Source organism: Rhododendron vialii, chromosome 2a (genome assembly GCF_030253575.1).
Source record: "Rhododendron vialii isolate Sample 1 chromosome 2a, ASM3025357v1".
NCBI lineage: Eukaryota > Viridiplantae > Streptophyta > Magnoliopsida > Ericales > Ericaceae > Rhododendron > Rhododendron vialii.
In genome coordinates this window covers 41,105,841-41,131,973 of record NC_080558.1, presented here as the reverse complement: position 1 = coordinate 41,131,973, position 26,133 = coordinate 41,105,841, and the positions used below count along the sequence as shown (strand labels likewise).

The window sequence follows — 26,133 nt, the reverse complement described above, 5'->3', positions numbered from 1 at the left end:
AATCTAACCATAGCTAAGGTCGCCGCCGCCCATCATCTCTGGTAGATCCACCACCACCACCGATCAAACTCCATCGACATCCACCAGCCACCGCTAGCCAACCTGCGGTGGAACCCAGCACATAACCAATCTGCCGCGGAAGCTACACAAGCAATTAGGCGAGATCCAGGCCGTCCAATAACGGCCACAGCGGGAGCCAATACCGGTTTAGTATATTTATGTTATTCGATTCATCTAGTTTGTTATTTTTTCCTAATAACTGAAGTGTCCAAGCCAGCTTACGTCTTGTTTCGTTCTTGTATAACAGTATCATTACGGCGGTGTTGTTCGGGGATGATCTGACACGATCCTCGAGCAGTCTTCAGAGTGACGCGTCAAGGAGCAGGAGGAGCTAGGCGTCAGCGAGTTTTCGGGAAGCACGGCAAGGGCAGCCGGACGTGTTTGGCTGCACGATGAGCAGGAGCGGGCAGCAAGACGACAATGAGGAGCTCCGGCGGGTGGCAATCGACCGGCTCCCGACGTATGACAGCTTGAGGAAGGGGATGCTAAATAGAGTGTTGGACGACGGGAAAATCATGCAAGGTGAGGTGGATGTTACTAAGCTAGGAAATCAAGAGAAGAAGCTGTTGATGGATAGTGTACTCAAGACTGCTGAAGAAGATAACGAGAGCTTTCTTGAACGGTTGAGGGAACGGACTGATAGGTGAGCTCACTCTCTCTCTCTCTCTCTCTCTCTCTCTCTCTCGTTTTACTTCTGCGACCTAAAATCAAGACACAGTTACGCGGTTGGTATTGAAAACCTAAAGTCAACTGATATACGTAATAGTTTTTTTTTTCCATTTTATCCTCTAAACTATGCATATTTTTTTAGCAAATTTTCGTAGTCGTCCCTCTACTTTTGCGGTTGTCTCAGTTTCATCCCTCTAGTTTCAATTGTCTCAATTTCGTCCCTGTAATTTGTTTTACGTTCCAAATTGGTAAAATCATTAACACCATTAATGAAACTAACAGAAAAATATGATTAAAAAATTAAGTACTCCAATTTTCAATCCGGTTGAACCAGTGCGAAGATCTTATTTTTTTATCATTTATCCTAGATGGTCTTAATGAATTTTTGGCTCTAAAGGCCTATCAACGAGCACCCGAAAACTCTTTATTTAGTTTTAAGGCTCTCTTGCGGTACTCATTGAAAGGCCTTAGAGCCAAAAATCCATTATGACCATTTAAGATAAAATAATCAGAAAAATAAGATTTTCGCATCAGTTCAAATAAATTAAAAATTGAAACACTTAATTTTTTAATATATAAACGGTGTAAAAAATTAAGTGTTCCAATTTTCAATCCGTTTGAACCGGCGCGAAGATCTTATTTTTCTGGTCATTTTATCTTAATGGTCATAATGGATTTTTGGCTCTAAGGCCTTTCAATAAGCACCCTAAGAGAGCCATGAAACTAAATAAGAAGTTTTCGGGTGCTCATTGAAAAGCCTTAAAGCCAAAAATTCATTACGATCATTTAGGATAAAATGATCAAAAAAATAAGATCTTCGCACTGGTTCAACCGGATTGAAAATTGGAGTACTTAATTTTTTAATCATAGTTTTCCGTTAGTTTCATTAACGGTGTTAACGATTTTACCAATTTAGAATGTAAAACAAACAACGGGGATGGAATTGAGATAATTGAAACTAGGGGGACGAAATTGAGACAGTTGTAAAACTAGAGGGATAATTATGAAAATTTGCCCTATTTTTTTTACTTAGTTCCTAAACTATCAATTTGACAATTTCATCCTCTCAACTATTATACCATTATCTACTTAGTCCAACATATATTGAAAATCAGGAATTTGGACGGAAAATGCCACATAATGCTATGTTTGAGACCTTATAAAGAAAATACTTAAAAATGAGAGCCCTAGAGATAAAAATTAATCACGACCCTTTAGAATAAAATGATCAAAAAAATAAGATTTTCGCAACAGGTCAAACGGGTTGAAAATTGAACTTAATTTTTTTAACCATAATGTTAATATATAAACAGTCAAATTCTATATAGAGTTCATTCTTTTTGAAAAAATATGTACGTGTTAGCCTCTATAAAATGCCACGGAAGACCTTGATATATTAATTATGAGACTCCTTTAATTATTACTCTAAGGATAATATGATTAGAAAAATAAATTTAAAAAATAATTATAATAACCAATTAAACATAATTAAGAACTGGCAACACATGGTATTGGAGCTTCAATGTGTCCCCATTCTGTGCCTATCAAGGTGAGGTGGCAAAAGCCCAAGTGGTTGCGGGTAAAACAATCATATAAATGTCTTTAATTATATTTAGCCCAAACTCATGGTTCTTGTCTAGAGTAAATTCTGGGCCGGTCCTAATTTTGAATTCGTTAGCCAACCAAGTCCTATGGGGTACAAGTGCAATGCCCACTAAGTACTATGGGTGTGATTTTATTTCTTTACCCCACTTTAAATAGCAACAAAGCTGGTCAGCCCATCATTTAGGGCTTCGCAGCCCCTCCCCTCTCTCTCTCTCTCTCTCTCTCTCTCTCTCTCTCTCTCTCTCTCTCTCTCTCTCTCTCTCTCGTCACCACTGCCGCCCTTCCCTCCACCACCGCCGCCGCCCTATTACTCCCTCCACCACCGCCGCCGCCCTACTACTCCCTCCACCACTGCATGGAGATCAGCTGCCCCGTCCTCGCCGCCCCCCACGACGTCCGCCGATTCCACTCCGACGACCACACCCACGCCCGCAACCTCTGGCACTTCAACGTTGGCGAGGACTACCCCGTCTTCGATGGCCTCTTCCCCTTCTACCAAGCTGTCACCGCCCTTCCTTCTCGCACCCTCTCGCTTGTCACCAACGACAATGGCGCCACCATCACCAACGACAATAGCGGATCCTTTCCATCGCCCTTCCCGGATCGTCTCCGCCGCCCTTCTTGGATCGAGGTCCTCTAGCTCACCGCCAAGATCCTCTTCGAGCTATCCCGTCAACGCCGCCATCAAGCTCAACCGCAGGACGCCGACATCACCGGCTCATCCCCGCCGCCCGACTCCTCCCCGGGAGCGGTCGTCCGCCATCATCGTTGTCTCTGGATTCGTCGACAGGGCTAAGCAGAACGATGACCGGATTGGAGGATATATTCGGGTATCAAGTTTTTACCAATTAACATTGTTAATTGTGTTTTTAGATTAAAATTAATATTGTTAATTATGGTGTGAATTTAGATAGAAACTAACACTGTTAATTAATATTGTAATTAACACTGTTAGTTTAGACAGAAACTAACACTATTAATTGTGGTGGTGGAGTGGTGGTGGTCATTGGGGTGGCGGTGGTGGTGTGGTGATGGTAGAGTGGTGGTGGTGGTGATGGTGGTGGCGGCGTTGTGGTGGTGGTGGTCATTGTGGTGGCAGCGATGGTGGTGGTGGTGGTGGAGGCATGGTGGCGGTGGCAGTGGTGGTGGTGATGCTAGCTTGGTGGTGGTGGTGGAGTGGTGGTGGTGTAGGAGGTTGTATGGGTCGAAGGGTATTTTTGGAAGAAATTAATGGATAGGACTTCGTCAGCTAACAGAATCTGTCAGGACATTGTCCACCTATATAGGACCGGCCAGGAAAAAGTCCTTTTGTCTGTTCAAGAAGTCCAAAAATGAGTTTTGTTCAAACTAGTAAGAAAGAAGTGGAGTAAAAGCGCGCCGTACGGTTAGTTAGTGGGTTTGCTCCCCACACAATCGACCATGATTCAATTTTAAGAGTCAAGCGGCACAAAAATAATTTTTTTGTGAATTCTTTTGTTCTCGCATGGATTAACTACCTTTAATTGGTCCGAAAAGGGGATTAGTTAAAAGTGTGCCTAAGTGGTTGAAATTTTAAAAAAAAAATTTAGACAACATATCCATCCCTTATCCCTGTACGTTAGGAAGTTGACATTTTTTGGCATAAATTTTAGCTTAAAGTAGGTGGGGGTTGTGTTTGATACCTACATACGCAGGGTGGGAATTGAGATTCCGAAGATTGAAATCCGGTTTGAGCATTTATCAGTTGATGGAGATATACATGTTGGGGATAGAGCACTTCCTACTCTGTTTAATGCCACCTTGAACGCACTTGAGGTACTTTCTTCTCTCTATGTTTCTACGACTTTTACTTAATTTGTCTTCGTTTCAATAATTTTTTTTGGTGGAATAGCAAGATTATATTAATACTATATTACAACTCACTGAGTGTGCATCTAATACAAGTGAGTAAAGGCCTATTGTACTTTTACACGAGTGAGTCAAATTACACATCCACATCAAAGATAAAATTTGGACAGATGGCTAGATGTCGGAGAATTTGAGCAAGCCAAAGTGGGTATTGTACACTCGTAATAAAAAGATTGATCAATTATTTGTCCCAATTTGAAGTCACTCTTTATTTGTTAGATTTATTTTCCATTTGATTCTTGAATCGGTTTATCTTTGTTGAGCAGCTTGAGCTTGCTTTAGTTATTGTTGTTAGGGCCACTCTTGGATAAGCTTTTAACGAACAAACGTGAGCATGGGCTTGAATAATTCACACAAAATACAGATATCACACAAAATACAGGAGATCGAGAACCACAACTACTAGAACCTAGAAACATGGCACCTATAGCCAAAGCAAGCAGGCGAAACGTCAATACATAAGAACCAGTTCGAAGAAAAGGTAATAGAGAATCCTAATAGGAAACCCCATCTCAAACCCGAGAATAAGCACAAGTGAAATCCAGAGCACAAATCTGTCATCCCAAAAAGTCACACATGCGCGTTTATGGCCCGACAAACTGACTCGCAGCCACAAACACTGGACGCTACTCAAAGGTAAGTCCCGCTGACACGGCGGACTGTGGCCACGAGGAACAGAACACCGGCAGGCATAAACCGACGAAACCCTCTTGACGTTTTGTTCCGTTTCTCTTGTAATTTCTACAATGCGCAAATAATTTCTTTCTGATTGTAAAAAGAAATTACCAATGTGTAGGATAGGTCCTTTTATATATATAGTAAAAAAAAAGGTGAAGAGAGTCTTTTTGGTCACCTTCATCTCTCAGTTAGAAAAGGACAACTGCACAAATTTTCTGGATGGGTACAACGGGAGAAAATTGGGAAACGAATCTTGGATTTTCATTGTGATTGAGGAGTGAATAAAAGAAAGAATTATACAAATCATTTTTCACAATCCCCTTCATACTAAAAGACTGAAAGTGCTCATTTTTTGTTCTTACTAGTGCATGCCCGTGCCTGAAGGCACGGCGCAATACGTTTCTGTCATACGCTTGGCGATAGGGGAGAGAGCGAGGGAAAGGGATGTGCTGGTGTTGTAAGGATTTGATCACATTGTTACCTAGGGAAAGGGATGTGCTGGTCCTATAGTGATTTGATCGAATAATACCATTAAAACGAAAGATGAACAAAGTCCACAACAAATAAACTCTCAATTAGAATACTTTTTAAGATACATATGTTATCTTGGTAAAGCTTTTAAAAAGTGTTGAATTCACTTTGCCATGTCTCTAGCATTTACCTTGGTAATGATACATCATGTGGCGTGTTCAGACATGTCTCCACATATTTCCATTTTGTTGCGTGTCCTCGCAGTGTCGGACTACAAAGTCTATCCAAAAATTAAGAGAGCTACACAAAAGTGGGTATAAAGAATATATTAATTCACTCCCCGCTATTTTCACTCTGTCAAACATATATTTTAACAAATACGAAGTGCGCATTTTTTAGAGACAAATAACAAAAGTTATAGATCAAAAAAATTTCCATCCTAAACAACAAAATCAATTGTTTTTTCTAAACAGCAAAAAAATTCCCCAGACATATCTCCACGTGTTATTTCCGTCATGTCGCATGTCCTCGCAGTGTCAGACCACAATGTCTATCCAAAAATTAAGAGAGCTACACAAAAGTGGGCATAAAGAATTAATTCACTCTCCACTATTTTCACTCTGTCAAACATACATTTTAACAAACACAAAGTGAGCATCTTTTAAAGACAAAATCCATTTCCTAGTCTAAATAGCAAAAAAATTCTCATCCTAAACAACAATTTTTTTTCTCGATAAGACTCTTATCAAAAAAATTTCCATTCTAAACAGCAATTTATGCCACATTAATTTTTCCACAAGAAGACCCTAAGGAATTGATTTCATGGACGGCTGATTGGTAGGTGTGCGGGACGACTGATTGGTGGAGGAGCTTCGTGGGCACTGTTTTTTCTTTTCTTTTCTGGAGCTCTGAGGAGTGGGTTCTGCGGAGAGAGGGGGGGGGGGGGGCAGAGAGTATAACTATGGAGGAAGAGGGGAGAGAAGAGACGAAACACGATGGAGAAGAGGAAAACTGGGTAGACATTCATGGGAAATAGGTTAGAATCAATGATTTAATCCAACGGTCGTAACCTATTGAAATTGCGATCCAACGGTTAGAGGGGTTCTCATATTTGTATGGGTAGACAAAAAACCACTCTGTTTTATTAATCCAACGGTCGTAACCTATGGAAATTGCGATCCAACGATTAAAGGGGTTCTCATATTTGTATGGGTAGACAAAAAACCAAAATAGGTTAGAATCAATGATTTAATCCAACGGTCGTAACCTATTGAAATTACGATCTAACGGTTAGAGGGGTTCTCATATTTATATGGGTAGACAAAAAACCGCTCTGTTTTATAATATAGACTAGTGCATGCCCGTGTCTGAAGGCACGGCGCAATACATTTCAGTCATACGCTTGGCGATAGGGGAGAGAGCGAGGGAAAGGGATGTGCTGGTGCTGTAATGATTTGATCACATTGTTACCTAGGGAAAGGGATGTGCTGGTCCTGTAGTGATTTGATCGAATAATACCATTAAAACGAAAGACGAACAAAATCCACAGCAAATAAACTCTCAATTAGAATACTTTTTAAGATGCATATGTTATCCTAAAGCTTTTAAAAAGTGTTGAATTCACTTTGCCATGTCTCTAGCATTTACCTTGGTAATGATACATCATGTGGCGTGTTCAGACATGTCTCCACATATTTCCGTTTTGTTGCGTGTCCTCGCAGTGTCGGACTACAAAGTCTATCCAAAAATTAAGAGAGCTACACAAAAGTGGGTATAAAGAATTTATTAATTCACTCCCCGCTATTTTCACTCTGTCAAACATATATTTTAACAAATACAAAGTGCGCATTTTTCAGAGACAAATAACAAAAGTTATAGATCAAAAAAATTTCCATCCTAAACAACAAAATCAATTGTTTTTTCTAAACAGCAAAAAAATTCCCCAGACATTCTCCACGTGTTATTTCCGTCATGTCGCATGTTCTCGCAGTGTCAGACCACATAGTCTATCCAAAAATTAAGAGAGCTACACAAAAGTGGGCATAAAGAATTAATTCACTCTCCACTATTTTCACTCTGTCAAACATACATTTTAACAAACACAAAGTGAGCATCTTTTAAAGACAAAATCCATTTCCTAGTCTAAATAGCAAAAAAATTCTCATCCTAAACAACAATTTTTTTTCTCGATAAGACTCTTATCAAAAAAATTTCCATTCTAAACAGCAATTTAGGCCACATTAATTTTTCCACAAGAAGACCCTAAGGAATTGATTTCATGGACGGCTGATTGGTAGGTGTGCGGGACGACTGATTGGTGGAGGAGCTTCGTGGGCACTGTTTTTTCTTTTCTTTTCTGGAGCTCTGAGGAGTGGGTTCTGCGGAGAGAAGGGGGGGGGGGCGGAGAGGGGATGGAGTGAGGGAGAGAGTATAACTATGGAGGAAGAGGGGAGAGAAGAGAGGAAACACGATGGAGAAGAGGAAAACTGGGTAGACATTCATGGGAAATAGGTTAGAATCAATTATTTAATCCAACGGTCGTAACCTATTGAAATTGTGATCCAACGGTTAGAGGGGTTCTCATATTTGTATGGGTAGACAAAAAACCACTCTGTTTTATTAATCCAACGGTCGTAACCTATGGAAATTGCGATCCAACGGTTAGAGGGGTTCTCATATTTGTATGGGTAGACAAAAAACCGAAATAGGTTAGAATCAATGATTTAATCCAACGGTCGTAACCTATTGAAATTACGATCTAACGGTTAGAGGGGTTCTCATATTTATATGGGTAGACAAAAAACCGCTCTGTTTTATAATATAGATATAGATTATCAGCGTTCTAACAATAGGAATTAATCAGCTGCCAATTTATAATCCGACTAGATCTGACTAATTGATATGCGCCGATTAATCGCCAATTACTAATTGCTATGTGCCCATCAATCGCCAATTACTAGGCTTCGAAGATGGCTGTCCGTATGACTAGCGCCTGGTGACTTTTAGAATATTACTTATTATGTAAGAAGAAAATCAAGTCTGGCCTTACATTTTCATTCATTCTTGGTAAACTTTTGTGCAATATACAACAATTTTATATGTCTGCCGAAATGAAGGCAAAAACATGCAGGGTAATTGGGAAAAATCGCTCCCCAAAAGTCATTGCGGTGTTCATTAATTATGTCGAAAAATATACTCCATGATAGTACATATACTGTACCAAACCATTATACCATGCACTATATTTTTTGTGGGGCTCACTTCGGATTCTACAAAAATACAAAAAAAATTCCATAAGTTTTAAAATAATGTTTTATGGGCCTCTATAAAAAAATTAGCGTATTATTTCTAGATTCGTAGGGGCGAAACTGATCTTATGAATCTAGAAATAATTTTTACCGATATCGATTGGAGCTGATTTTTTACAGAACTCCATAAAATATCATTTTAAATTTATTAAATTATTTTTATATTTTTGTAAGATTCAGAATCGACCTGAAAAAAATGCAGTCAATGTTGGAGTAATTGTTTGGTGTTGGTGTTGGTGCTGGTTCCAGTGTCTACCCAACAACGACTATTACTAACAATAGTTGCTGGGTAAGTTTAGGTTTGAAAAACGAGCCGTTTGGCGATTTGGGCGTTGTGATGGCGAAACCCTAACCCCCTCCCCGTTTCCCTGCGCTGCCTACCCCGTCGGCGTCGCCGGCCTTCCTCTGTCTCCGACATCGCCATCTCCTTATACCCAGCTCCTTGTTCTGTTTTTTTGCCGCCGCCGCTGTGCTTTGTCGTCGCCGTTGATGATTGATGGCTCCTTCCGTATCAATACACCCTTATCGCCGTCGATCTACCCATGATCGCCTCCCAGTTCCTCTCTGTCGTTATTGACCGACATCTCTTGGGAGGTATTTCTGTGTCCCTCTTTTGGAAGGCCGGTGTGTGGTTTCTTTTGTGTCTTTGCTGGAGTTCGACGGGTTTTTTGTTGTTTGCCTGTTTTGGGGTTTCTCTTCTCGACCGGTTTTGTTGTCATCGGTGCTGGTTTCTGTGCTTTTGATCTGTTTTTTGCTGGGTTGGCTATGGCATTTTGGAACAGTAATCAGTTTAGGTCTGGTCATGGGTGTTCTTCTTTCAATATTTTTACTGTATATGTGGATAATCTGCCTTTTCATATGGATGTGGTTTGGTTAAGGCAGATTTTCAAAGGTTATGGTCCTGTGTTAGATGCCTTTATACCCTCAAGAGAAGTTCTAGGGAATCAATACTAAATTTGGCTTCATCAGATTTGGTTCCAAAGAGGAAGCGATTAATGCAGTGTTCGGGGTTAATGGTATGATTATTAGAAATATCATGATTCATGCTAATTTGGCAAGATTTCCTGGAATGAAAATTATTCGTGACGGGAACCGGAATGGTCAGGATACCTTTATGAGAGGACCTGTATATTCTTTGAGGGGTAAAAATGATCCTTCTGGAGGATTTTTTGAGGTTGATCAGGTTGGTAATCGTAGGAATTTTCAATCTTCCATTGATGCTACGAAGGTTGGTTTGAAAGGTCTTATAAAGGAGGTGCTTGCGAAGGAAAATTGATCAAAATGGTTAGAAACGAGCGCGTTGGGTAAACTGTCGGTATATATAGATACTAAGGAGTTGCAAGATCTGTTTATTAGCCACGGGATTTGGGATGCACATATCCGGTACATGGGGGGTCTTTATGTTCTCCTTTCGTTTGATTCTGAAGTGTCTTTGGATTCTTTTCTTGAGGATAACAAAGTTTGCCTATCTCAATGGTTTGCCTCTGTGGAGGCTTGGATCAAGCATAGGATGATGCCATCGAGATGCACCTGGCTTTCATGTTTCGGAGTGCCGCTCAATGTGTGGAATACTCAAATGTTCTCCAACATCGGTAAGATTTGGGGGGAGACTATTAAGATTGATGAGTTCATAGCAAAAAGTCTCTCTTATGATAAAGGAAGATTTTTTATTCTTACTGAACAGCTGGAGTGCTTTAACGAGGTTGTCAATTTGAATGTTAAAGGAGTTCTTTATCCTATCAAGGTTGTCAAGGACCCTGTAGCTGAAACCACAAGGGAAAGAAGGGTTGTTTCAATTATTAAAGTGAACAATGGGATTTCTGCAAAAAAAAAAATTGGTTTAACTTATGAGGAGATGCTTACTGTCTCATAGTCGGAGGGAGAAACTTTACTTTAAAGAAGTTTGTTGAAATGCAAGAAGAAAGAATTTAAGGAAAGGATCCATGCTCTAGATGATTTGGAGGAAGAGTTTGTCTTGGAGGAAGAAGTGGATTTCGAGGATGGTACGTCGCTTTCTATGGAATTTTAATTTTGAGGTTTGGCGGGTTAGATTATGGTTTCTTGGTTTCAGCTTTATCCTTCGATTTTACTCTCTTGGAGTTTCAGTGTATTTTTTAGTCCTTGTTTGTTTAGGGTGTTTGGGGTGTTTAGAGGTTGTTTTGGTGTGGTTTGTTGCTTTGGTTTTTTGGTTGGTTCCTTGCCTTCCTTTTAGTTTGGTTCTCGGGTGGCGTTTTCGCTAGTGTGCCCGTGATCTGTTAAATCTTCGTGCTGCTTAGCGTTCCATGAAACATTTTATTGACTATATATATAACATCTTGCATATCTCTTAGCTTTGTGCTTTTTTTGCTGATTACTAACACATTTGTTTTTGGCTATTGTGGACAAAAGAGCGTTCTCGGACTGATTCGGCTTGCCCCTTCTAAGAAGAGAAAAATTCAGATACTTAAAGATGTTGGCGGCATTGTGAAGCCATCACGGTAATGAAATCAAGTTGGAAACCTTTTCTTTTCATGATAGATAGGGAAGTAATCTTGCTTACGGAAAATGGTTTCTCAAAAAAGGGAGTAATGGAGAGATTACCAGTGGCCACCTAGAAAAAAATTCTAAATATGTTGTTTGTGTCGTTTGTATAACCAGAAAATTTATTTTGTGAGTTCTATTTCCATATTGTATTTTGGTTAGTAATGTAAAAGTAATACTATATGTTTTGCTTATTGTAATCTATGCTTCATTTTGTGGTGCATTTGGAAGGAAAATAGTTGGTCTTTTAAGGAGTTTTTTGGTTATAGATATCGTTTTCTGCTTTTGCATACACTGGTCTTTTATTCTATTCTCATTTACCTCTCTTTCTTTTATGGTTCTTCTTGGGTAGGTTGGAACTTGATCAGTATTGTACTGCCTGGTTGTTTAAAAGTACTAATTTCATGATTTCAGGATGATATTGCTTTTGGGTCCACCCAATGCGGGCAAAACAACATTATTGCAAGCACTAGCGGGGAAGCTTGATCGGGACCTAAGGGTGTGTTTATGGTTCTCCATTAGATGTTTTTGTTTGTTTGTTAGTGTCTTATGTTGTGTGAGGATTTCCTCTTTATTCATTTCCATGTGGCAGTTATCAGGGAAAGTCACCTATTGTGGTCATGAATTGAATGAGTTTGTTCCTCAAAGAACCTGTGCTTACATTAGTCAACTGGATCTTCACTATGGGGGGATGACGGTGAGAGAGACATTGGATTTCTCAGGACGCTGTTTTGGGGTTGGCAAAAGATACGAAATGCTTGTAGAGCTCTCAAGACGAGAGAAAGAAGCAGGAATTAAACCGGATCCTGAGATCGATGCATTTATGAAGGCCATAGCAGTGTCGAGCCAAGAGTCCAATTTGGTCACAGATTATATTATCAAGGTCACACTTCTGATATTGAAGCCATTGTCTTTTTATGTACAGTTTGCTATTGCAGAACTCCTTTCATAATCCCTAAGAGAAAATGATTTCGCAACTCACGGTTAAACGAATTCTCACAGATACTAGGATTGGATATTTGTGCGGATATTTTGGTTGGTGATGAGATGAGAAGGGGTATTTCTGGTGGACAAAAGAAGCGTGTGACCACCGGTATGATTTCCAAGACTGTGAAAAGGAAACATATATTGTTCTTGTTGATCACTGCCTTTTCTCCTTGTTTCTTTCAGTTGCGTATGTTCTCCTTTCCATGCCAGTGAATTGTGAAGATTCCCATTGCATATGTTAAGAATCTTTGATAATGACACTTTAAATCTGTCTTTTTTGTTGGTCTTTTGCTTGTAATTTTAATTACTCCCAACATGCTCATATAAATACATAAAAGTGCTCTTCTACTGTAAGTCTTCGTTGGTGGGTTGGGGGGATCCTATAGTGGTCTGCACTACAGGGATTGTGGATGCCACTCAAGTCCTCAAAACTACGTCGTATTGCCCTAAGGAAATAAAACAACTGGTCTGCACTACAGGGATTGTGGATGCCACTCAAGTCCTCAAAACTACGTCGTATTGCCCTAAGGAAATAAAACAACTGCTCCCTGTTAGAGCATGTACTCCAATAAATAGGTGAACTACCTCATGTACGGTGCACATTTTTTATTTAGCTATCAACTTTTTGTTTCCCGACAACACCACACTATTTATTTTACCTAATACCAATTAAATTGTACATTTTTTGCCTAATTAATTTTTTTTAGACTGTTTATATATTTTAAAATATGGTTAGAAAATTAAGTGCTCAAATTTTCAATCTGTTTGAACCTGTGGTGGTGTGAAGATCTTATTTTTCTGATCATTTTATCCTTAAGGGTCATAATTAATTTTTGTTTTTAGGGCTCTCATAATTAAGTATCTGCTCTACAGGGTCCCAAATAAAGAGCATATAATTGATTATAAGATCCCTAGAGACAAAAAGTAATTGACCTTTTAGAATAAAATGATCAGAAAAATAAGATTCGCACCAGTTCAAACGGATTGAAAATTGGAGCACTTAATTTTTTTATAGAGGACAAATGTTTTGATTCGAGATTTCCTAAGAATTGACTTAATGAAATCCTCTATTTCATATATTGTAAAAAGAAATGATCCATCGGGTTCAGAATGGATATCTGATAGTGGATCAGATTGGACCAAAAAACACTAGTTGAACAACAAAATACGTCAAAAAAGAAGTGTCAGTACGAAGTTCAAATTTTGACAATACTTGGCAATCATCGCACCGTTGCATTTTGTTTTGAACTTGTTCCTTTTCACAAAATAGTGAATCAAGCTATAAATTTCAATTTGTCTTATTAACCAATTAGTAGGCTTTCATGTACTTAGATACATTGTAGATGATGCTTCTCAACAACTTCTTTTGTTTCAATTCTTTCTTTCTTTTTTTGTCTCTTTTGAAAATGTTACTGAATTCGTTTCCGATACATTTACAAAAAGTTTCCCTTCCTATGCTTTCCAAACAACACACCAAAGAGTTTTGATCCTTGATTCCTTGTTACTTTGGTTTCGAAATGAGTTTTCAGTGATAAGTCCGGTAAATTTTTTCTTAACTGCGTGTAGGAGAGATGTTGGTGGGACCAGCAAAAGCTCTTTTCATGGATGAGATATCGAACGGGTTGGACAGTTCCACAACTTTTCAGATTGTCAAGTACATGCGGCAAATGGTCCATATAATGGATGTGACGATGATCATCTCTCTTCTTCAGCCAGCCCCAGAAACTTATGATCTGTTTGACGACATCATTTTACTTTCAGAAGGTCAAATTGTCTATCAAGGTTCGCGTGATAATATCCTCGAGTTCTTTGAGTTTGTGGGTTTCAAATGCCCTGAGAGAAAAGGAGTTGCCGATTTTCTTCAAGAAGTGACTTCCAAGAAAGATCAAGAACAATACTGGTTCAAAAAGAACCAACCATATAGATATGTTTCAGTTGCCGAATTCTCACAGGCCTTCTACTCATTCCCTATAGGCCAACAACTAGCGGCAGATCTTAGCATTCCGTATGATAAAACAAAAACCCACCCGGCTGCTTTGGTGACAGAAAAGTATGGGATCTCCAACCGGGAACTTTTTAAGGCGTGCTTTGATAGAGAGTGGCTCTTAATGAAGCGCGACATTTTTGTTCACATATTCAAAATCACCCAAATAACAATCATGTCATTGATAGCCTTGACTGTGTTCTGGAGAACAACAATGCCATCTGGCACTTTGCTAGATGGATGGAAGTTTTTCGGAGTTCTATTCTTCAGTTTGATGAACGTGATGTTTAATGGGATGGCAGAGCTCGCAATGACTGTTTTGGGGCTTCCTGTCTTCTATAAACAGAGGGATGCCTTGTTCTACCCTCCGTGGGCTTTTGCCTTGCCGATTTGGGTCCTTCGAATACCCATCTCCCTCCTAGAATCAGCAATATGGGTTGTTCTTACGTATTACACAATTGGGTATGCTCCGGCCACAAGTAGGTAAGAGTGCTACCAAACTTAAATTCTGCATTAGAAATTTATACATCCCATTCGGCATCAGGATGTCTAAATTCATAGGTTAAGCCGCGAGTAGTTCACTTTGTGCCTGAGATTCATCCAACGGGAAATTGGTATACTCTTTTCTGTGTCCAAATTTGTGTACCTAGAATTTCCGATACTACCTTCATTGATGGTAAAGTGAACCTAATGATTTCATGTTATTAGAGTTTGTTTCACTGACAAATACCCTCCCAACTCATTCAGATTTTTCCGTCAGTTCTTGGCATTCTTCAGTATACATCAGATGGGTCTATCTCTCTTTCGCTTCATTGCTGCGGTGGGGAGAACACAGGTGGTTGCCAGCTCTTTAGGCACCTTCACCTTGCTACTAATTATTGTTCTTGGAGGATTTATTGTTGCCAAAGGTAAGCTGCAGATTTCATTTTTCTATTTTCCCTTTTGACCGTTTCCTGCAATCACACCAAGCTTTTGGTTGGTTGGTTGGTAGGTAATTTTCTAATGTGGTACATTACTTTTCTGAATAATGCTTGGCATTTGGCCAAAAGGTTATGTATTCTTGCATGTGAGTGTTTCTACATAGATGATTAAAGCATTACAACCATTCATTTCCTTTTGTGCCTGCAGAAGACATTGAGCCATTTATGATATGGGGCTATTATATTTCTCCAATTATGTATGGACAGAATGCACTAGTCATGAATGAATTTCTTGACAAGAGATGGAGTGCCGTAAGTTATCTTTTATGTATGTCTAGAAGTCTATGTTTTGCATTTATATTTGAAATGTTGCATAATTTCATGCAGTCGCCTCAACAAAATGTTAGAATTTATTTCTAAATGCAGAATAACACAGACCTCCGAATTAATGCACCTACGGTTGGGAAAGTCCTCCTCACGTCAAGAGGCTTCTTTACGGATGATTACATGTTTTGGGTTTGCATTGGAGCACTGGTTGCATTTTCTATTCTCTTCAATGTTTTTTTTATTGCAGCATTGACTTACTTGAATCGTAAGTTGTTTGGCTTCTCTTTTTTTTGTTTGAATTTATCATTTCGTTGTGAAAGAACTGTAGGCTTGATGACCCTGTTTTTGTATAATCTACTTCAGCTCTGGGTGATTCAAGAGCTGCAGTGTTGGAGGAAGATGATGAAAAGAAGACATTATATGGACAAATGGCATCTGAAGGTTCAAGCCTTTGCATTTTTCCCTTAATATCTCTACTTTATAACCAAGTCATTACCCATTCCTCATAATACTTTTCAAGTTAAGATGTAGATCACTAGTTACTGGTTGTACAACCGGAGTTCTTATATCACTCAGATGATCCAAACAAAATAACAGAGAATAGAAGTTCACCTTGTATGTTTTTGAAAGACTTTGCGTTCATTTTCCTTCCCATTTTGAAGCTTATGCTGAGTTGCATTGCATGTGTAACGAGAAAAATAAATTTGGGATGCCAAATGTCCTAGGCATGGCAATTTCCTTGTTATAGTAAACAATGTTCTAATGGTCTAGATTCTGAAATCTTTTGATTGGTTACAGGTGTTGATATGGCAGTAAGAAATGCTTTACAGCCTAATCATGTTCCTAGAAAAGGAATGGTTTTGCCCTTTCAACCCCTATCACTAGCATTCAATCACATCAACTACTATGTGGATATGCCCGTTGTAAGTCGCTCGTTCAATCCGGTTTGTTACGGTCTGCTTAAATTCACATCTTTGCGGTTATCATTTGGCCTTTTTATTTTTTATTTTTTATTTTTATCATTTTTTTTGAGGATGTACTCATCTATCTGTTATATCATGTTTATCTAGTAAATAGCTCAGCTAGTCTAGCAACGGAATTTTGCCTTCATTCTCATTCTCACTGACATTTGATTTTATGTATAGCTTGTAATGCCTAGCACCAGAAGATCTGCTTACCCTTAGCTTAACCGCGTGGCTCTAAAGGTTAACCCCGAGTTATACATTATAGCTGGCTAGCGTTTCATTATAAACCACTTCACTTCCCCATGAATCCTCGATGTGGGACTTCACAGTCTCCCCTACTTAGGATTGCAACGTCCTTGTTGCACAACATGGTCCATCACTTCCACTCACCAAGTGTGTGAGACAAGTATCTGCTTAAGCACGTTAAGCTCCTCAAGCTCATCTCATGTGGGACCCGCCCAAGCTCGACAAGCACCTCAAGCTCCTCACTTGTCGGGCCCACCCAGGCGGGTCTCCTCGCGAAACCCGCCCCACATTTCCGGTTGGTGTAGGCTCTGAGCCCTATTGGCTTTTGATAGCAATGGGTCGGGATCAGCTAATCTCAGAAAGCTTGGGTCTGGCCCAACTTGAAAAAGAAAAAAGAGACTGGCCGTCTAAACTATGAAAATCAGTGAACCGAAGGACAACCCAAGGGTCTGAGTCTAATCATGAAGTGAAAGGCCCCCTCAACCTCTTAATCAAGGGTTTTTGAAAGCAGCATTCCTTTGATGCTGCTTACATAGTGTTTGCCGATGCCTTAAAGAAAGCAGCAATGATAATAGTGAGTGGGCTCCTCGCGCTTTGTTGAGTGCTTTGAAGTTCACTCATCTTCTTCCTTGACCTTATTCTCGAGTATGAAGGACAATTTCTTAAGTTTAAGTAGCTCTTTCCTGAGATGTCTTTCAAGCTAAAGAAGGATTTCATTCGTTGAACACAATACATACGGGGAACAATCCCTTCATTCTTTGATCCCAACTCGATACCACCTATAACGACCCGCGCCAGTTGACCTTTCGCAATTCATTATATATTACCACCCAATTCCTTGGGTTTTCAATGTGGGATGTTACACGCCGCCACTTAAGTCACAACGTCCTTGTTGCATCCCCATGGTCCATCACTCCCATCTACCAAGCGATATAAGACAAGTACCCGCTTAAGCACATTAAGCTCGTCTCATGTGGGACCCACCCAAGCACAACAAACATCGCAAGCTCCTCACTTGTTGGACCCAGTCTCCCCGCAGGACCCACCCCCGGCTTTCGGTTGGTGCAAGCTTTGATACCTTGATACCACTTGTACTGTCCCAGGTCAGCCATCCCGCGTCAGCTGACCTACTTACCCTTAGCCTAACCACGTGGCTCAAAAGGTTAACCCCAAGTTATACAGTAGCTGGCTAGTGTTTGATTATATACCACTTCACTTCCCCATGAATCCCCGATGGGAGACTTCACATAGCTTGTCCCACATAAATTTATAATCACCTCGTGAACTTATATACGAACTTTTGTGGCCTCTCTACTCATTGCTAGTTGGGTTTGAGTTATATGCTCAAAAAATAGTGTCAGAGCTAGGTTGTGAGACCCCATGTCCCATTTCTGACATCGATGGTAATAAGTTGAAAGGAATGATATATAACGAATTCCAACCGGCTATCGTATACTTCGAGGTTAACCTTTTAAGCCACGTGATATATAACGAATAGAGGGTGTGCATTATATTGAGTACCCATCCTTTTTGGCCATGCCAGCGTGAATTTCATTTTGTTGCGATCCTATGTTATGGGTCCTTTAGTTACTTCTTCACGTGCAAGTGGGACGCATATGCAGAGGAATGTTGTTAGACTTGTCCCACATTGCTCATTTAAGCCACTCAAACTTGGCTAATATATTGTAGAGGTTACTCCACTTACGGCCAATTAGTTTTAGGTTGGAATCCTCCAAGAAATCTAACATGGTATCAAAGCTGGTATTGGGTGGTCTCGCCTCACGTGTGGTCAAGCAACGCCCGAGCAAATCTCCTAGTCTCCTCAATTCGTTTCTCCACGTGCATCCGAGCTGCATGTGAGGGGGAGTGTTAGACTTGTCTCACATCGCTCATTTAAGCCACCTAAGCTTGGTTAATGTATTCTAGAGGTTTCTTCACCTACAGCCAATTGGTTTTAAGTTGGAACCCTCGAAGAAATTTAACAAATGTTAGAGCTTGTCACCCCTCAATAAATTATCTCCATAGTATATGATTATGAACAGCCTCTCAAGTCATTTTCAGTTGGTTTTACGTTGGATGGTTTATTTCACTTTGATGATGAGTTTTACTTGATTTGGACAAATTGATTAAGTTGAAAATTTTACTTCTCTTAAACAAGGAAATGAAAAAGAAAGGGATTAGGGAGGATCGTCTTCAACTGCTGCGAGATGTTAGTGCTGTTTTCAGACCAGGGATATTGACTGCATTTGTGGGTGTTAGTGGTGCTGGAAAGACCACATTGATGGATGTGTTGGCTGGAAGGAAGACTGGTGGGTATTTTGAAGGAACTATCAGCCTTTCGGGTTACGTGAAGAACCAAGCAACATTTGCTAGGGTTAGCGGGTACTGTGAACAGAATGATATTCACTCACCTTATGTTACTGTTCATGAATCTCTTCTACACTCTGCTTGGCTCCGTCTTTCCTCAGATGTGAACACAAAAACACGGAAGGTGTGTCACTTGATAAACATCCCTAGAATTTGTATTTGGAATTGCCTTCATTTCCATAGTCTTTTGTTTCATTAGCCTTTTTCGTGTTTTTGGAAACGAGAAAACAATAAAAGACTGAAAAAACTCCTCATTTTCCTTTTTGGTGTTTTTTGGATGGAAACTTTGTTGTTTTCAAAAATAAAAGGAATCCCTCTAAAACCATTTTCAGAAACGGTTCACCATACAAGTATTTATATGTTTTATAGAAAAAAGAAAACGTGAATGTTGCCAAGCAGAAGTTTTTTCCTCTATTTAAATGACTTTTTTTTCCCTTTTTTTGTGACAGATGTTTGTTGAAGAAGTGATGGAGTTGGTTGAGCTTAACCCGATAAGGAATTACTTAGTTGGGCTTCCAGGAGTAGACGGACTTTTGACAGAACAAAGAAAGAGGTTGACGATAGCTGTAGAATTGGTTGCTAACCCATCTATCATCTTCATGGATGAACCTACATCAAGCCTTGATGCTAGAGCTGCAGCCATTGTTATGCGAACTGTGAGAAATACGGTGGACACAGGGAGAACTGTAGTGTGCACAATTCACCAACCAAGCATAGACATTTTTGAAGCTTTTGATGAGGTTTACGAAATTTTCTAATTAAATAATATATGTGAAACTAGTTTATATCATGATTTTTGGCCATTTTATGGAGCCAAATAGCAACTTATGAAGTACCAAAACGCCGAAGTGGTCTCCCTATGCATCAGGCATGTTGAGGACATGCCACGTGTTAATTTGGGTGTCCCAAGTTAAGGCACAGACGAGAACATTGCAGGGTCATCATAATTTTAAGAACAAATTTCCAGAGTACAATTATAGAAAAGTAGGAGTAGGTACGAGTGTACGACTAGCAAATTATGATATGAATTCTGGACAATCTTCATAAGAATAGCAATTATATAGATATGTAAAAAAATTCCCTTTAACTGTTTTGTTGTGTTCCTGTCATGTTTGTGTCCACACTTTTAGGGCATATTGTTGTGTCCCATGGCTGTATCCATCTCCATGCCCGAATCCTCGTCATGTCCGTGCAGCTTAGATTGCAACTAACGATAGTTCTTGTTTGCAGTTACTTTTGATGGGGAGAGGAGGCCAAGTCATTTATGCTGGACCTTTGGGTCGCCAATCCCGAGAGGTTATAGAATATTTTGAAGTGAGTAAATCTTTTCCTAATGCTGCTGTTTGCTTTTGTTACAAGAAAGGATAACACAGAATTTTCAAATTAAACTACCAGAATAGCAAATTTTCTACTACTTAAAAACTTGGGGTAGATTGAAATCTCAAATTTGTGAACTGCCACAGGCTGTCCCAGGTGTGCCCAAGATTAAGGATGGTTACAATCCTGCTACATGGATGTTGGAGATTAGTGCTCCTTCGGTTGAGACTCAACTGAATGTCGATTTTGCTGAGATATATGCCAAATCCTCCCTTTATCAGTAAGCAGAATTCGATTTTTGAGTTATTATGAATATGTAGCTTTCATGTACTTGCACAGCATTACATGGGCGCGCTCTTTAATTTTCTCGTTGTACTTGTGGCAAATACACATAAATGTGTCTAACTCTTTTATTTTACTTCATCTAGTAGGAAATGTTGGGGACAAGCTAGGACTCATTGAGACATAGTTGTAATAAATTTTAAGTTGGAACAGAACCCTGTTGGAGGAAAGAACACACACACAAACTCACAATATGAAGAAGAAGATATTATGGGAGAAAGACTCAAAATATTTTATTCACTCATAATCCAAAAGACTAGACTACATGCAATTTATAGGAATAACAAAAAAGTAACTCACTACCTCTAATTGACAACCATTATACCCATGACCTCCACTAAACTATTATTAGAGATCTTTCATCTCTAAAACTGCTACTCATTATACATAACTCTCACTAACATAAAAATAAAACTCACCATTACTTTAAAAAATAAAAAATTCCCACTAACAAATATGAAAAGACATAAAACATAACTCCCTTAATTATTACTAAATAAAAAACAAGTTTATTTTTCCAACAAGCCCTAATTGGCATGGATGCTTACTTCATGATACTCATTTAGTTATTGTGGATTTGTATCTTCATGATGTTAACATCTTTATGTTTTCTTTTCCCTCTTTCTTTGTTAAAAATAACGTTTGGTATTGTTACAATAAAGTGAGGGGTAGTTAGTTCTTTGTATCATATCACTCTTCACTATATATTAACGATATGTGTGTGTTAGGGGTTAGATTAACATGCTAAACACCTCTCTCTCTCTCTCTCTCTCTCTCTCTCTCCAACATTGTATTAGAGCTGGGCTTTCGGAGGCTTTTGGACAAAGACTCTATGTCGTTGGCGGTGACTCCCCTTTTGTTTGTTTTTTATGGTTAATCGTTGTCATATGTTTTGAATTGTTTGTTTACCTCACCACGTGCAACCGAGTTAGGGGTCGCACATGTTGGCGGTGATTCCCCCTTTGTTTGTTGTTGATGGTTAATCATTGTCATATGTTTTGAATTGTTTGTTTGCCTCACCACGTGCGACCGAGTTAGGGGTCGCACGTGCGGGGGAATGTTAGTGCTTGTCCCACATCAGTTAATATTCAGCTCCAAAACTAGTGTATGAGCCTACCTGCGGCCTCCCAGCTCATTGCCAATTAGTTTTGAGTTTGACGCTTTAACAGATATATTTATATGACTATAAAATATACCTATAGGTATCTACTTTTGCATTCAATATGTCCTTGTCCTAATCTTGGGAAAATAGCTTGTTTGTATCTCGTACTTGTCCCGGTTTGTATCGGTAGCCGTGCATCTTAGATTATGGCTTTAGGCAGTGGCGGTGCAGGATTCTTCACGTGGGGGACCAAACCACATGTATTCGTAAATTAATAACAAATTCCCATCCTTATACTTAAATAGATAATGATAATAAAGACATGCATGCCAAAAAGTAACAAAATTAATTTCATGAAGAACATTTCCATCTTGCACTAAAAAAACAAAAAAAAGAGACCAAAGTGGATTACATAATTTTTTTCACACTTTTAAAAACAAATGAAAGGTAAAATACATCACATAGATTAACATTAATACCAGAGAGAGAGAGAGAGAGAGAGAGAGAGAGAGAGAGCATTTTTCAAGGAAAACCAGACTTGGGCTTGTGAGATGTACTGATGTAGGAACCATTCTTCAATCCAAGGAGAGAGAGAACATTTTTCAAGAAAAACCAGACTTTGGCTTGTGAAATGTACTCATGTAGGAACCGTTCTTCAATCCAACAGTCTTGAAATAATGATTTCACACACGAATCCATGCAACGGTTATATTAGTTGCATATTTATTTCAACTGTCCTTGTCTTTTCTTGATTCTTGATTCAGGAGGAATCAGGAGCTCATTAAAGAACTCGGTACTCCACCTCTGGGATCGGAGGATCTATACTTCTCGACCAAGTACTCCCAACCATTCGTTACACAGTGCAAAGCTTGTTTCTGGAAACAGCACCGGTCTTATTGGAGGAACCCCCAATATAATATCATTCGGTTCTACATGACCGTTGTTATTGCTGCAATATTTGGGTTTATTTTATGGAAAAAAGGGCAGCAAATGTAAGTCTTCGACGTCTTCAAATTTCATTTACACTCACTGGCTGCAATAACTGTTGGAATTCCCTTCTTTCCCGAAAAGACAAAACAAGATGCACAATAGTCAGCAACACTCTGGGAGATGAGATCGAATTATTGTTTTCATTTCTCTAGTTTTTATTGTTCTATGTTTCTGTAAAGAAAATTAACGAGGAGTTCAAAGCACATATATGCTTCATGTTGTTTGTTTGAGCAAACCAGTTTGAAACTACTTTGAACTACTTCCTAAAAAAATGATGTCTTTTCGAAAACATTACTAGAAACACTGACAAACACGTTTTCATGAAGGAAAAGTAAAACAGGTAAAAAAAACAATACCGAATGCCCTTTCGTATCTTGGTATCGTCCAAGGTGAAGGAAATATCGAGCATTACATAGTTTGTGTAGTGTCTTCTTCCTCCTCTCTTTTTTGTGTGTTTGGTGTTCCTGTTTGATGTGAAAAATTGAAATTTGTAGACTACAATTTGTTGTTTGATTTAAATATGGAATACCTAGATTACAAAAACATAAACTTCATTAACAGGACAAAACAACAGGATCTGATAAATCTTTTGGGAGTTATGTTTGCTGCTGTTCTCTTCCTTGGAGCTTCTAATGCTACTTCAATCCAAGCTATTGTTGTTATTGAGAGAACAGTATTTTATCGTGAAAGAGCAGCTGGGATGTATTCAGCGTTGCCTTACGCATTTTCTCAGGTAGCACAACTCATCTCACCTCAATAAGTTACCTTCCTCCCTGAAATGAGATCTTAATATCTCTATGGTGGACTGTAAATCTCCATCAAGAAAATTAGTATGTTCTTGTTTGCCTGTTTTCAGGCCAAACATTGTAAACTTTTGAAATAGGCAGATATTGTTTGCGAAGGGTTTTTTTTTTTTTTCTGATGCAACCTAAGATACCCATAGATAATGTAGAAAGAGAAACTCCGAAATGGGATACAAAAAAGACTAGCTCTTAATAATATTTGTTCAAAATGACAAAAGCTACCAAAAGAAGGACTCCAACACTTATATATAGACCCAAAAACAAAAAGACATAAATATCTGTACTACATACTACATTTTCTTGCCATGGTCTTTGTTTTTATATTCTGAGTATTTGAAACCTATAAACAAAACATGTTTGGAAACTGTTTTCTCATTTCCCAAAAATTGATTATACTTCTAAGTTCTAAACAGAAAATAGTTTTTCTCCAAACAAGTTTTCATGGAGAAATAGGTAAAAGAAACTTCCATCCAAATTCCCCGAATACCGTATTCAATTTTTTTCAAAAACATCATTGTGGTGTTCCTCTTCCCTTGAACAACTTTCAGAATAGTTCACCAAATGGTTTTTTGCATTTTCTGGAACTTAAAGCAGAAAATATTAATAAAACGCAGATCTTTTTTCTGACGTTTTCTTGTTATAAAAATTATGCAGGTGGCCATAGAGGTGATTTATGTCACAATCCAAACATTGGTATACTTCCTTATACTCTACCCCATGATTGGGTTCGAGTGGAAGGTTGTAAAAGTCTTGTGGTTCTTCTATTACATATTAATGTGCTTCATCTACTTCACAATGTATGGCATGATGGTTGCCGCGCTGACACCAGACGTCCAAATTGCCGCCATTGTTACGTCCTTCTTCCTTAGCCTCTGGGGCTTATTCTCTGGTTTCCTCATTCCCAGGCCGGTATGTCAACTTAAGACCTATCAAGGTTTAGTTCCTAAAAATATGGAAACTGTCTTTTATTTCATAGAATTTGTGAAAACATATAATTTATGCAAAACTTTTGTTCAGAATGATGAGATTGAATTACAGTTAACTTTTCAAAAATGAAAGGTTGGAAACCAAAACATCTACTATGGTGGCTCGTAATTCAAGAAATGTTGTTGTCACTTCATTCTTGATGAGCTTTTTGTCCTCCATAAAGACTGTTGAAGACAAATAGAGGGTGTTTCATTTTGAAAGAAAAGGTCTACAAAACCGAAAGTACGAAAAGAAATCTGAGTATATGCAAAATCGTATTCTTCCTATACCAGTCTTTTTGTGAAAAATACACTGCTGATCATTCTTCATTCTTGAACAAGTGCTTGTTTAAAGCTTCTGACGTGGGTACCATTTTCATAAAACAAAAACAAACCATTGTAAGTGGATTTTGGAAGAGCGTTACCTATAATTTCTTTGTAATTTACATTCGATGTGGTATCTAATATTTCCTGAACTCGTGGACTGTTGCAGCAAATCCCGATTTGGTGGAGGTGGTACTACTGGGCTAATCCAATGGCATGGACACTCTACGGACTAGTGACTTCTCAGGTGGGTGATAAGGATGCTTTGCTTGAGGTCCCTGGAGAGGGTGATGTGCCATTGAAGCTATTTCTCAAGTATTATTTGGGTTTTGAGTATGACTTCCTACCTGCAGTTGCACTGGCCCATGTTTGTTGGGTCATAGGCTTCTTCTTTGTCTTTGCCTATGGCATCAAGTTTCTCAACTTCCAAAAAAGATAACAAAGCTTCAACAAAAAAAAAAGGTTGGTTATAGGTGAGCATGGGCTACATTGTGACAAGTGGGGTTAGCTGACGCCACCGAGTGGTAAAAATTTTTGAGGATATGTATATTGTTTTTGGTGTTTTAGAAAACTTTGCCGGAAAGATTCCATACCTGTGGTGCTTGCCCTGCAAATTTTGTGCGTGATGTTAAATCTTATGGTTCTTGCCCCCACAAATTTTATCGTTGCCCCATGTATGTAATGGAAATTACACCATTGCCAACCATTAAAATGCCTTTTTTCTCTCTTATCTAAAAAACAATGAAACTCTATGGGTCATGGAATGGACTTTTACTTCCTCTTAGATGCAAGGTCTATCTCTTACTCTATAGCCTCTCCTCATCTTCTTTAGCAAACAAATTTGAATACCATGGTCCTTGCAATATGGATCTTATTAGAGGTCTTTTGAACGGTGCAAAAATTCGAAAAATAATCCTAATGAATACATCATTTTAAGTTCGAAAATTGCATGTAATGTCGTAGGCGACCATCTTTATGGTTAAGCAAACCACAATATGAGTTTTGGGTAAATGATTTGGGTTCGGAAATGTTCCCTATTCGATTGGAGTTTTAAGGGAAATTTTTTAGAGTAACGAGGAGGGAGAGAGAGAGAGAGAGAGATTTTATTGAAGATTTTGCCCAAAAGGTCAACTATCCATGAAAGTGTATGGGACCCTGGCAAAATCTCATTTGGGTGTTTTTACTCAGATTTTTAGAGTTTTATACTCTAGTTATAATATGAGTTTAAAGCTCTGTTTGGAACTTAGGAAAGGAATAGAAAAGAAAGGAAAATAAAAATAAAAAAACCCTTTTACT

The 26,133-nt window shown here is 38.8% G+C and overlaps 1 protein-coding gene across 8 annotated transcripts; it reads left to right on the top strand.

The window, feature by feature from the left end:
- Positions 1–308: 308 nt before the first annotated feature.
- Positions 309–25,616, top strand: LOC131317773 (ABC transporter G family member 39-like). 8 transcript variants are annotated; one of them, XM_058347394.1, is made up of 20 exons: positions 312–703; positions 4,008–4,128; positions 11,067–11,155; positions 11,613–11,697; positions 11,791–12,081; positions 12,201–12,291; positions 13,752–14,652; positions 14,917–15,077; positions 15,301–15,401; positions 15,516–15,681; positions 15,780–15,857; positions 16,215–16,339; positions 18,786–19,118; positions 19,444–19,734; positions 20,225–20,308; positions 20,458–20,591; positions 22,520–22,747; positions 23,307–23,478; positions 24,203–24,457; positions 25,007–25,616. In XM_058347394.1, exons 1-20 carry the CDS (start codon positions 453–455, stop codon positions 25,274–25,276), a joined length of 4,227 nt encoding a protein of 1,408 aa, XP_058203377.1. In that variant the 5' UTR covers positions 312–452; the 3' UTR covers positions 25,277–25,616. The 8 variants fall into 8 exon arrangements, with proteins under 8 accessions (XP_058203384.1, XP_058203377.1, XP_058203379.1 ...); XM_058347396.1 differs by having other exon boundaries at positions 15,298–15,401; positions 24,203–24,482; positions 25,007–25,552; XM_058347393.1 differs by having other exon boundaries at positions 313–703; positions 15,298–15,401.
- Positions 25,617–26,133: the final 517 nt, after the last annotated feature.

Excerpts from the sequence above, each read along its gene's own strand:
- LOC131317773 (XM_058347393.1), top strand. The coding sequence starts at position 453 with ATGAGCAGGAGCGGGCAGCAAGACGACAATGAGGAGCTCCGGCGGGTG. Across the intron at positions 4,129-11,066 it reads CCACCTTGAACGCACTTGAG|AGCGTTCTCGGACTGATTCG; the intron begins GTACTTTCTTCT and ends TGTGGACAAAAG. Across the intron at positions 11,698-11,790 it reads AGCTTGATCGGGACCTAAGG|TTATCAGGGAAAGTCACCTA; the intron begins GTGTGTTTATGG and ends TCCATGTGGCAG.